General features: G+C 42.3%; 4 protein-coding genes across 4 annotated transcripts; 2 read left to right on the top strand and 2 right to left on the bottom strand.

Moving 5' to 3' along the window:
• Positions 1-4,132: 4,132 nt before the first annotated feature.
• Positions 4,133-4,613, bottom strand: LOC111862763 (histone H3). Its single transcript, XM_023848462.2, has one exon. The coding sequence runs from the start codon at positions 4,573-4,575 to the stop codon at positions 4,165-4,167; it is 411 nt and encodes a 136-aa protein (XP_023704230.1). The 5' UTR covers positions 4,576-4,613; the 3' UTR covers positions 4,133-4,164.
• Positions 4,614-4,895: 282 nt separating this feature from the next.
• Positions 4,896-5,281, top strand: LOC111862942 (histone H4). Its single transcript, XM_023848849.1, has one exon. It carries the CDS (start codon positions 4,913-4,915, stop codon positions 5,222-5,224), a length of 312 nt encoding a protein of 103 aa, XP_023704617.1. The 5' UTR covers positions 4,896-4,912; the 3' UTR covers positions 5,225-5,281.
• A 2,053-nt stretch (positions 5,282-7,334) lies between these two features.
• On the bottom strand, positions 7,335-7,767 carry LOC111862826 (histone H2A). Its single transcript, XM_023848593.2, has one exon. It carries the CDS (start codon positions 7,737-7,739, stop codon positions 7,365-7,367), a length of 375 nt encoding a protein of 124 aa, XP_023704361.1. The 5' UTR covers positions 7,740-7,767; the 3' UTR covers positions 7,335-7,364.
• Positions 7,768-7,984: 217 nt separating this feature from the next.
• On the top strand, positions 7,985-8,454 carry LOC111862892 (histone H2B). Its single transcript, XM_023848724.2, has one exon. The coding sequence runs from the start codon at positions 8,048-8,050 to the stop codon at positions 8,417-8,419; it is 372 nt and encodes a 123-aa protein (XP_023704492.1). The 5' UTR covers positions 7,985-8,047; the 3' UTR covers positions 8,420-8,454.
• The last annotated feature ends 1,406 nt before the right edge of the window (positions 8,455-9,860 follow it).

Here is a 9,860-nt window from a genome sequence, read left to right as displayed (position 1 = left end):
TTTTACTTTATTCTGATATTTAAATGAAAATATTACTGAACTTAGTACCAGATGTTATATGTAGTAGTGTGTTTTTATTTTCATTAATGGAGCTTCATCTGGGATTGGGATTGATGACACAGTTTATTGCTCACTTTGATACAACATGTGACTACACCGTACATTGCACTATTACACACACACACACTACTCATAGTGTCCACAGTCACATCTTCACTAGCCATTGCTTGGTAGTGGCTTCCAACAGTGGACATTCCCCTTCCTCTGGCTGCTGAACTGGCCCAAGACTCAGCTGCTAGATTCTAACAGCAACAGCTCACAATGACTGAACCCTGGCAGTTCTCTGACTGTAACTGCTTATTAGTTCCAGTTCATGTCTCTCTCAACCCTCATACACAAACTAATGTAAAACAGTAAAACATGTAATTTTCAAGTATGAATTGCAACAGACGGAGATTGCCCAAAGACAAGACAGACCTGGCGACAAATCTCATGAAGTGGAGTAGAAGTGATGAAACAAATGAAAGGGAAGGTTATGTGACAGAATAATCTCCAGTTCCATCCTGCTAGGGGTGTACAGTGTTTACAGTGTTTTTATGTTGCATTTTGCGGCTGTTTTCTCTCTCTCTCTCTGGAGGGGGAGACAAGTCAGTACTACTACCATTGTTACTGGGGTTGTACTATTGTTTACGGGACATTGTCTTCTAAACTTTTCAATCTGGGATTGACACATGACCCCACTTGCGAAGGTGACTAGAAGAAAAGGAATCAGCCACACGTGTCCTATGTGATTGTGAGGCTATAGCTTATTTAAGATTTTGTCACCTGGACCAGTTCTTTGTGGAACCAAGTGACTACTGTGACGCTCCCATGAACAAGGTCCTACATTTAATTTGAAGTGTAGGATTAATAAAGGGTTAATCAAAGGGAGAAGCGCAATAGATCATTGAAGGTCGCAGTGCAAGGACCAGATCATTGAGACCCACCTCATACATTTATTCATTCATTCATTCATACCATTGGTGTGCTTGCTACTTGCTGTAGTTTGCTTGGCAAACTCTTCAGTCCTGAAGATGGGAAGCAGTATGTTTTCTGTTACCTGGTTTCGGGTGAAATCCTTGTAACAGAAGGCATGTTATTAACTTCATTATTTCATTTCTGTTCTTGTCATTCCAGTGGTGGAGCCTGGATTTTAATTTTGGAATGGGTATGTTTTCTAAAATATGTTCTCTGCACTTATTAGTTCAGCAACTTCAGACGTAATGAACGAATGAGAATTTACCACTAGATTTCTTGGATCTTCAAATCAACGTTTAGGCCAGACTTCCCATTAGACTGAACACAGGGTTGCTCATCACCTAACTCTGCCCACATATGATGGTAAACATTACTGACATTTTGTCATCAGAGCTGACACATTCATTGCTCTTGATGAAATTTTCACTGTTGCTACTACATTCATTGTGTTGAAGTATACCACACAATACTACATCATTATTCACATCTTTTTGTTACACCATCCCGTAATGTTGACTGGCAGATGTTTGAAACCAGCACAACTTTCAAGTGCTCAGCATCCTAAGACTGTTGGTTGGATGACCAGAGTTTGATTATAAGAAGTTAATCAGAGAGGTCTGAACTGTATAGTATCTTGGCTACTGGCTGGACAGCTGGAGTTCACTTATAATAATTAAGCTGGAATAGCACAGAGAGCACTGTCTGCCTACTGGCTGAATGATGTCATTCTGTTATATAAGAGTTGAGTCAGGTTTGCACAGTCATCATAACTACTGGTTGGACATTGTTTTGATTATTAGAAGTTAACTAAGGTAGGTCAGCATAGTGATTGGCCACTGGCTGAACAACTAGATTTCAGTCGTAAGCTGGGAACTGAGGCAGCTCGTTCAGTATGACTCATTGCAGGCTGGTCTACCAGGGTTTGTTTCCCAACAGAGGGTGATATATTCCTCTTCGCATCACATCCAGACTTGCTTTGGGGTCCAACTAGCCTGATATGTGGACCCAAGGAGTTCCTCCAGTGGTAAAGTGGTCACTTTCTTCTAGAGCCCAGGTTCAGAATGCATGGAGGTATACTCCCACTGCCTTACATATTTTGGGATGTTTAAGCACGGGGACTTTACTTTCCATTTCCTTCTTCTACAGGCTATAAGAAATTTGCAGTTAGACACAATAATAGTTTATTTATTATTTCTTGCTAAAATAAATTCATTAGTAGAGTAGGCATGAATTTATACCAGCTCTATTAAAAATAAATTTATGGATTTGAAATTCTCATGGTGGTGACTGAAGAGTACAATCTTCTGGGATGTAACACTATATAGTTCAGAGACCCTGACATTTTGGAGGAACATACTGCCCAAATCTTCAGGGTCAAAGCGTAAGTTAAGCAGAAACTAACTGAAGCAGGTAGAAAATTGAACTTACAGGCTTATGGATTGTAAACAGAGTAGTTTGAAGAAAGATCAACGTTTCAGAATAACATTTCACCCTACCTTCAGGGTCACTGAGTAGACCAAGCAAGGAACCAGCAGAAGGCTTCAAGCCCTATCCAAACTAGATGACCTTAAACCCAGAAGATCATATAGTACAATAAACGGTTTTCCATTATTAGATGTTTTATAGCATAGTTCATTTGAAGGATGCATTGATATTAGCTGTCTTCTATGATGTAAGAATCCATAGTCCATTATAGTTAGTGCCTCGTAGCCGCGCGGTAAGGTAAACGCCGTTGTGGAGCATGCGAAGCTGTACGCTTGCTGTGGTGACGTTCAGAGCTACACCCCAAGCGGATAACTGCCTACGGAGACCAGGAGAGCATTATACCACCTGACCACACTCCAAGACACTACATTCCAAACTGGCAGGAAAGAGCAGAGGCTTACTGCCGACAATCAGCCGGCAGTCACTCCTGGCATCGGGCCCCGCTGGTACCCATGCCCATATTTTTCTTTCGAGTCGAGACCTTTTTTTTCCCCTCTTCCTTGGTCCTTAATGATAAAAGGAGTGGTCGGTCTTTTTTCTTTTAATTTTTTGGTGTTCACTTGCTACACTTGTTCTACAGTTAATTGAGCAAGGGCCTGGTATATAACAGACACCACCCAGACTATGCTAGGCAGGAGAAAATAGATTTTGCTTAGGAAAGAATTTCTCATGAGACAGGAGTTTGGATCCAGGTTAAATTATTTTGAAACAATACAAGAGACTCAATTTAAAATTTTCCAAAACGGATGTACCCAATATTTACTTTTCATATTGTATTTAAGCATCCTGTTGCATTAACATATCATTTCATATATATGAATTTAAATGGTAGCTCCTCTCATATTAAAATCCGATACAAATTTTCGAGGTAGAGTACCGCCTGAAGTGAAACTGGAGTGTACAATTAGACTTTTGGCTACTGGACTCATATTCATTGTGTACCTTTTCAGAATCTGATTTTTAACCTTTTCTTTCGCTTCCTTCACCGAACATTCAAACTTCGTGGCCAATTCCTTCCAAAGCTTCAACTTCTTCCGATTGTCTAATTGGGATCCTGCAAATCCCAAAGTATTCTTCGAGAAGACACTTCGCTTTATCCGTGTCCCAACTCATCACGCCGCATGCGACTAGGCAGCTGAACCCACTGCACATAACCTTGCGGCCTGGAGCAACTACCAAGCCGCACGCGATTGCGCTACCCACTACCTGCAAGTAAATTGCAGCATGCCGTGTGCGACGCGGTTGGCTCAGTGTAAACCCGCCTTTAATTTACCTCCACAATGCACATTTGTTTTGAGGGGTAGAAAAAAGCACAACTATGTAAAATATGCAAAAAAGTAAGTACAATGCATTTACAATTATACATCACGCTCGCTGTAACGATTACATTTCGCAGGACGCATCCAGGTTCGCACATAAAGTACCAAAGACAAAACCCGAAAAGGGCCATGCAAAAGCTTCCTGCCCAATCTTGTGGGATGACCACAAACCCATTCAGTTGACGTGTTGGGTTCTTACGTCTGCCGTCAGGGTGGCTTTAACGTATGGGCCTAAACGTTCATGCCTTAATGAGCCAACGAATTAGGCATGAAATCTGCTAAACTTTCTCCTTTACGATTCAAATGGTGGCCCTGAAAAGGGCCGTTTTTGTTTTTGTATTTCTTATGCCCGTTCACCTCTGATGCGCCTAGCAAGCTGAATGTCCTTGGGCATGATGGTAACGCGCTTCGCATGGATTGCGCAAAGGTTGGTGTCTTCAAAAAGACCCACCAAATAAGCCTCACTAGCTTCTTGCAATGCCATCACTGCCGAACTTTGGAATCTCAAATCAGTCTTGAAATCCTGGGCAATCTCACGAACGAGCCGCTGGAAAGGCAATTTACGTATGAGCAGCTCAGTGCTCTTCTGATACCGGCGGATCTCCCGCAATGCAACTGTACCAGGGCGATAACGATGTGGTTTCTTCACACCACCAGTAGCTGGAGCACTCTTCCGCGCTGCTTTGGTAGCCAATTGTTTCCTCGGCGCTTTACCTCCAGTTGACTTACGCGCTGTCTGCTTCGTACGAGCCATACTACCACAATACTCTTTCTCCCTATAGAGCAGGACTGTCAAACTTTGACTGAATCCAGGAAACCAATTTTGCTCATTTTTATAGGCATTGCATCTCAAGTTTGCTCCGCCCTATTGAGGAGCGAAAATCCTATTGGGCAAGAGAAACGTACTTGGCGAATTGAAATTGACAATCAATATGCGCAAGTTTGCTCCGCCCCACTGAGGAGCAGAAATCCGATTGGGCAATTGGAATAGCCGACAGACTATAAGAGTCGGGATCTGGGGCCCGGAGAATTTTATCTCTCGGAGGTTATCTGTAAAGTCAGAGTAAGCTTGAACTGAGAGGTTGCTGAAGATGACTGGTCGTGGCAAGGGTGGAAAAGGTTTGGGTAAAGGTGGGGCGAAGAGGCATAGAAAGGTTCTGCGGGATAATATCCAAGGCATTACGAAACCTGCTATTAGGCGTCTGGCTCGTCGTGGCGGTGTGAAGCGCATATCTGGCCTTATTTATGAGGAGACGCGTGGCGTGTTGAAAGTCTTCCTGGAGAATGTTATACGCGATGCCGTAACATACACTGAGCATGCAAAGCGGAAGACTGTCACTGCAATGGATGTGGTTTATGCTCTGAAGAGACAGGGCCGTACTTTGTATGGATTTGGAGGTTAGAGGCTTCATATGATAGGCGCGTAACGAGTTACGCAGCACAAACGGTCCTTTTCAGGACCAACAACTGTTTCAAAGGATGGTTTGCTGTTTACAAATGAAATTAAATGGTAATCTTTATTACTGTATTCTACAACGGATGGGTTGAGACCCGTAGCAAGCAAACTGTAAGGACTACGGTCTCTGTACTGCAGGGTGCTTTGATCAACTGACAAGTTGCCGGAAATCCCGTAGCGAAACATTTTTCGCAGAAAGCATTGGCTTTTGCTACACAACCCCCCTGCACATCACTTATTCTAGAGGCAAATCACGTGGTTTTGCCACACCCTCCAGTTTCTCTTTCACAACTGGGACACGGTACAGTACAGCAACGAGGCCGTAGATTTCATAGTGCAAAATATATATGTGTAATCTTCTAAAAGATAGTGACATGAGGATTACACAAACGATCGAAGCCAAGGCCTCCAGAAGATTCATTAGTGTATATTCCCTATTCAAAAGAGCGATTGAGCGCTAACATTAAACTGACCCTCCACAAAGCTCTTACTAGATCTGTAATGACATGCTAGTCCCGCCTGGGAGTTTGCGGCAGACACCCATCTAGCGAAACTGCAGCGCCTGCAAATCAGGCTTCTCCGCACGATTGGCAATTTTCCTAGGCGCACATCGGTCTGCGGTTTCCACATGACATTCAAAATCCCGTACGTATATAAGGTATAAGAAAATTATGCAGGCATCAAGTGACTAGACTGCCGTGGTAGCGAATAATACTAGAAATAGGGCATAATCTGCTGTACTGACCTGGACAGAGGCCTTGTATATATTGTACTTAGGAGTAAGGAACAAGTGTATTTGTAAATGTATGTAAATACAAAGCCTGCATTGACAGGGCCCAAGTATATATTGTACATAGAAATACTGACAAATGACAGACCCGACCTCTCGTCAGAGGGCGCCCCACATAGTGTTGCGGGGTTCGCAACCCTTTTTAAAATCTTTTAATTTTAGGAACTTGAGTCTGATGTCTTGGGTCATGCCCTCTACTAAATTTACAGAACGTTAAGAGGTTGACCTGCTACCTCAACAAAAAATTGTTATATTTACCCTTGCCATTCCATAGATTAGGGGGGTCCTGGAGTGTTTCGTCTGGGACCTATCTTTTAACACCAGCTGGCGTAATCTGAGCTGCGTGAGGGTTCATGTCTCGAGACACTGGACTGAAAGTTTAGTTTTAGATAGGTTTTAAGAAACAGAGGGAATCTGAAGGGCGCATTTTGTCTGGGTTGGGGCTACGAGAAGGCTGGCCAGGCTTACGTCCACCAGCGCTTGTATGTAATATACACTAAGAATCAATAAATCCTCTATTATCTGTAGTGAGTATTTGCTCTTTGTGGTTGGAATACCCGCTCCAGCAGCCAACTGACCATCACCATCACTGAATTATTACGCTACCGCTCGGCCAACATAATTCAGTCGACCCGCCACCATCTTGGGTCACGACAATAGACAAGACAGTAATTTCATTCAAAAGAAATATCTGGGGCTCGACAGACTGACCGTCAGTTGCAACATGACTTGTAGATTTCAGTCGTTACTTCCACAAGTACGCAAGTATGTAAATGTATTGCGAATGTTTCAGCACGGCAGCAATATAGACGTTGGCTTGCACAGCGGCTTTCAGTCTCAGGATAAAATTTATTTTGTTCTCCCTAGCATTAATAGTCACATAACGACTAACAGACCGTCTTCGTGTCGTGCCCCAGCCCACGAGCAAAAATGCCTCGCAATGTAAATTAAGGTACGTTCACAAGCGATACGAAAGAGTAATTTTGGGGCTCAACACCCCAAGACTGACAGTCAATTACACTTTTTGATACGAAATTTTGACAAACGGTGCAATCATTTTTAAAAGACTATATAGATCATGTAACAAGGAAATACTAATAACAAGACACTCGAAATCGATATTACTGCGACAGGGCGTTTATTAGAGAAAGGAAACTTTGGGGCAAATTCGTTCTCATTTGCGCTGCTCCAGTCTAGGAACTAAAGTTTGCCATTGTACCTTAAACCGTGCATCAAAACGACAAACACCCCTACACAAGTTGGGGCCCTTATAAGGGCCGTTTTTGCGAGGTCAAATTTAAGCTTTCTTTTCCGTCTTTTTTGGTAACAGAACAGCCTGAATATTAGGCAAGACACCACCTTGTGCGATCGTAACACCAGACAGAAGTTTATTTAACTCCTCGTCATTGCGAATGGCCAACTGGAGGTGACGTGGGATAATTCTGGTCTTCTTGTTGTCGCGTGCAGCATTGCCTGCCAACTCAAGAACTTCAGCAGCAAGATATTCCATTACAGCAGCCAAATAAACCGGTGCACCAGCGCCTACCCTCTCTGCATAATTACCCTTACGCAGAAGCCTGTGAATACGACCCACCGGAAACTGTAGTCCAGCCCTACTGGACCTAGACTTTGACTTTCCCTTCACCTTACCGCCCTTTCCACGTCCTGACATCTCTCACAACGTATGTAGCAGAATGAAAGTACACCACAAAAATTTTCGAGGCCTGGCAGCACGTGTCCTTTTGTTCATTTGGAGGAAACAGGACCTAGCCAATCAGGAACCGAGTTCATCATTCTTTTATATGAACCGAATAGCAGGTCAACCGAACCAATGACATTGAGAACCGAGACGTTTTGCTAACGAGCCAATGAGGTCGACCATACGCGCTCACACTCGTAATAAAACTAGGACGTTGCGTAAATTTTAGTGTTAGTGTTCTGTTGTGTACGTCAGTTGAGTTGTGAGATACCTTCAGTGCTATGCCTCCCAAAGCGTCTGGCAAGGCTGCAAAGAAGGCCGGTAAGGCGCAGAAGAATATTTCTAAAAGTGATAAGAAGAAGAAGCGAAAGAGGAAGGAAAGTTATGCCATCTACATCTATAAAGTTTTGAAGCAGGTTCATCCTGATACTGGTATCAGTTCGAAAGCTATGAGCATAATGAATAGCTTTGTTAATGACATCTTTGAACGAATCGCGGCTGAGGCGTCTAGACTGGCCCATTATAACAAGAGATCTACAATAACTAGTAGGGAAATTCAGACTGCTGTAAGGTTATTGCTGCCCGGAGAGTTGGCGAAGCATGCAGTCAGTGAGGGAACGAAGGCGGTTACAAAGTACACGAGCGCAAAGTAATCAGATAGTGACAAAAAAAAAACGGTCCTTTTCAGGACCACAAATATTTGTTTGGAGTGAGCGTTGTATGATATGAATTCATATGATGAATTAGAAAACTTTCTGATATATCGGAAGCCAAATTATATTGTACGACTTTTGAGTTTGCGAGAACAAGGCACGTTTTCCCTGTGTATTGTACATAATTGCCATTTACATTAAGCGAATTTTAGTTCCTGTTAATCTTGCGACTTGGCTTTAGATCGTTCCTTTTGTGAATTCGGAATTTCGATGTTATTAGCGTAGTCTTGCAATTTGACGCCATTGCAGTTTTATATTGTAATAAAGTGGAAATTAAAAGTACTCGTTGGGTAAAAATGTCTAATGCCATATAGATTTGCGGCAGAAAGTGGTTCTTTAAGACGTCTTACTTGAGTAGTTACATTGCCATTTGTCCCATTCTTTGGTAATGCAATGGAATAATGGGTATAAGCTATTCAATGTAAACTTTTCGTGGATTCTCAACCATGGCAATGCCCCTGCGCATGATGCGTTAAAAGAATTCGCGAGTTTCTTGCCATGATATCCATTACAAAAATGGATCATAAACCCGGTTTAGCCCCGTACGATTTTTGGCTATTTCCAAAATGAAAAAAAAAAATTGCTAACGTTTCAGACATCCCAACACAACGTGACAAAAGTTACTACAAGGTATTCAGAAAACGATTTTCAAGTCTTTCCGTGAGTGGCGCCAATGTATCACGAAGTGCTTAGATTTACAAAAACCGTATTTGGAAGGCGCTAGCAGTCGATAGAAAACAGGTAGGCAAATTTTGCTTTCACAAGACCATTCCAGGAATTATATTTTCCTCCGGAACTGCTTCACATTTTCCTTATGCACAACGAGGGCATTCGAATACTACTGAAAGCAATTAATCTCTTTCTAATGGAAGTTCAAGATATTACGAAATGTAATGCTTAGTTATCGAAAAATAGTAACTGGATTTTGTAACTGCCGGAGTATGGAACTGCCAAAATAATATAACTTTCGAAGGAAACTGTTTTATTCCGTACACTCCGATTATGGAACCGAGGAACACTGAAAGTTATTAAAAAGGCGGCGGAAAAACTCAGGAAACAATTTTTCAGTTAACCATTTCGTTAGGCGTTTCCGCTCCGAGAAGGCGAGCATACCTGTTTACGTTTTTGGAATTCCCAGATCTTAGGATATGGCATAAGTGCAATACTTTCTGTCCATTCTATGAACAAAAAAAAGATTGAGTTGTGCTATTATATGCATCAACCATCTGGCTTTTTTTATATTACTTTTATTTTCTTACTTTAATCGAGACAAAGTCATATTCAGACTATCGGTCGGTCAGTCTGTCTTGGGGCTCATGACCAATGTTTTCTTTGTGAAAGTTGCTTCCCACTCCTTTGATAAGATTGTTGGTCCTGAAAA

The sequence above is a fragment of the Cryptotermes secundus genome, unplaced genomic scaffold, assembly GCF_002891405.2.
Source record: "Cryptotermes secundus unplaced genomic scaffold, Csec_1.0 scaffold1894, whole genome shotgun sequence".
Lineage (NCBI taxonomy): Eukaryota > Metazoa > Arthropoda > Insecta > Blattodea > Kalotermitidae > Cryptotermes > Cryptotermes secundus.
Note: the sequence above shows the minus strand (reverse complement) of the source record. Positions and strands in the feature narration are given on the sequence as shown.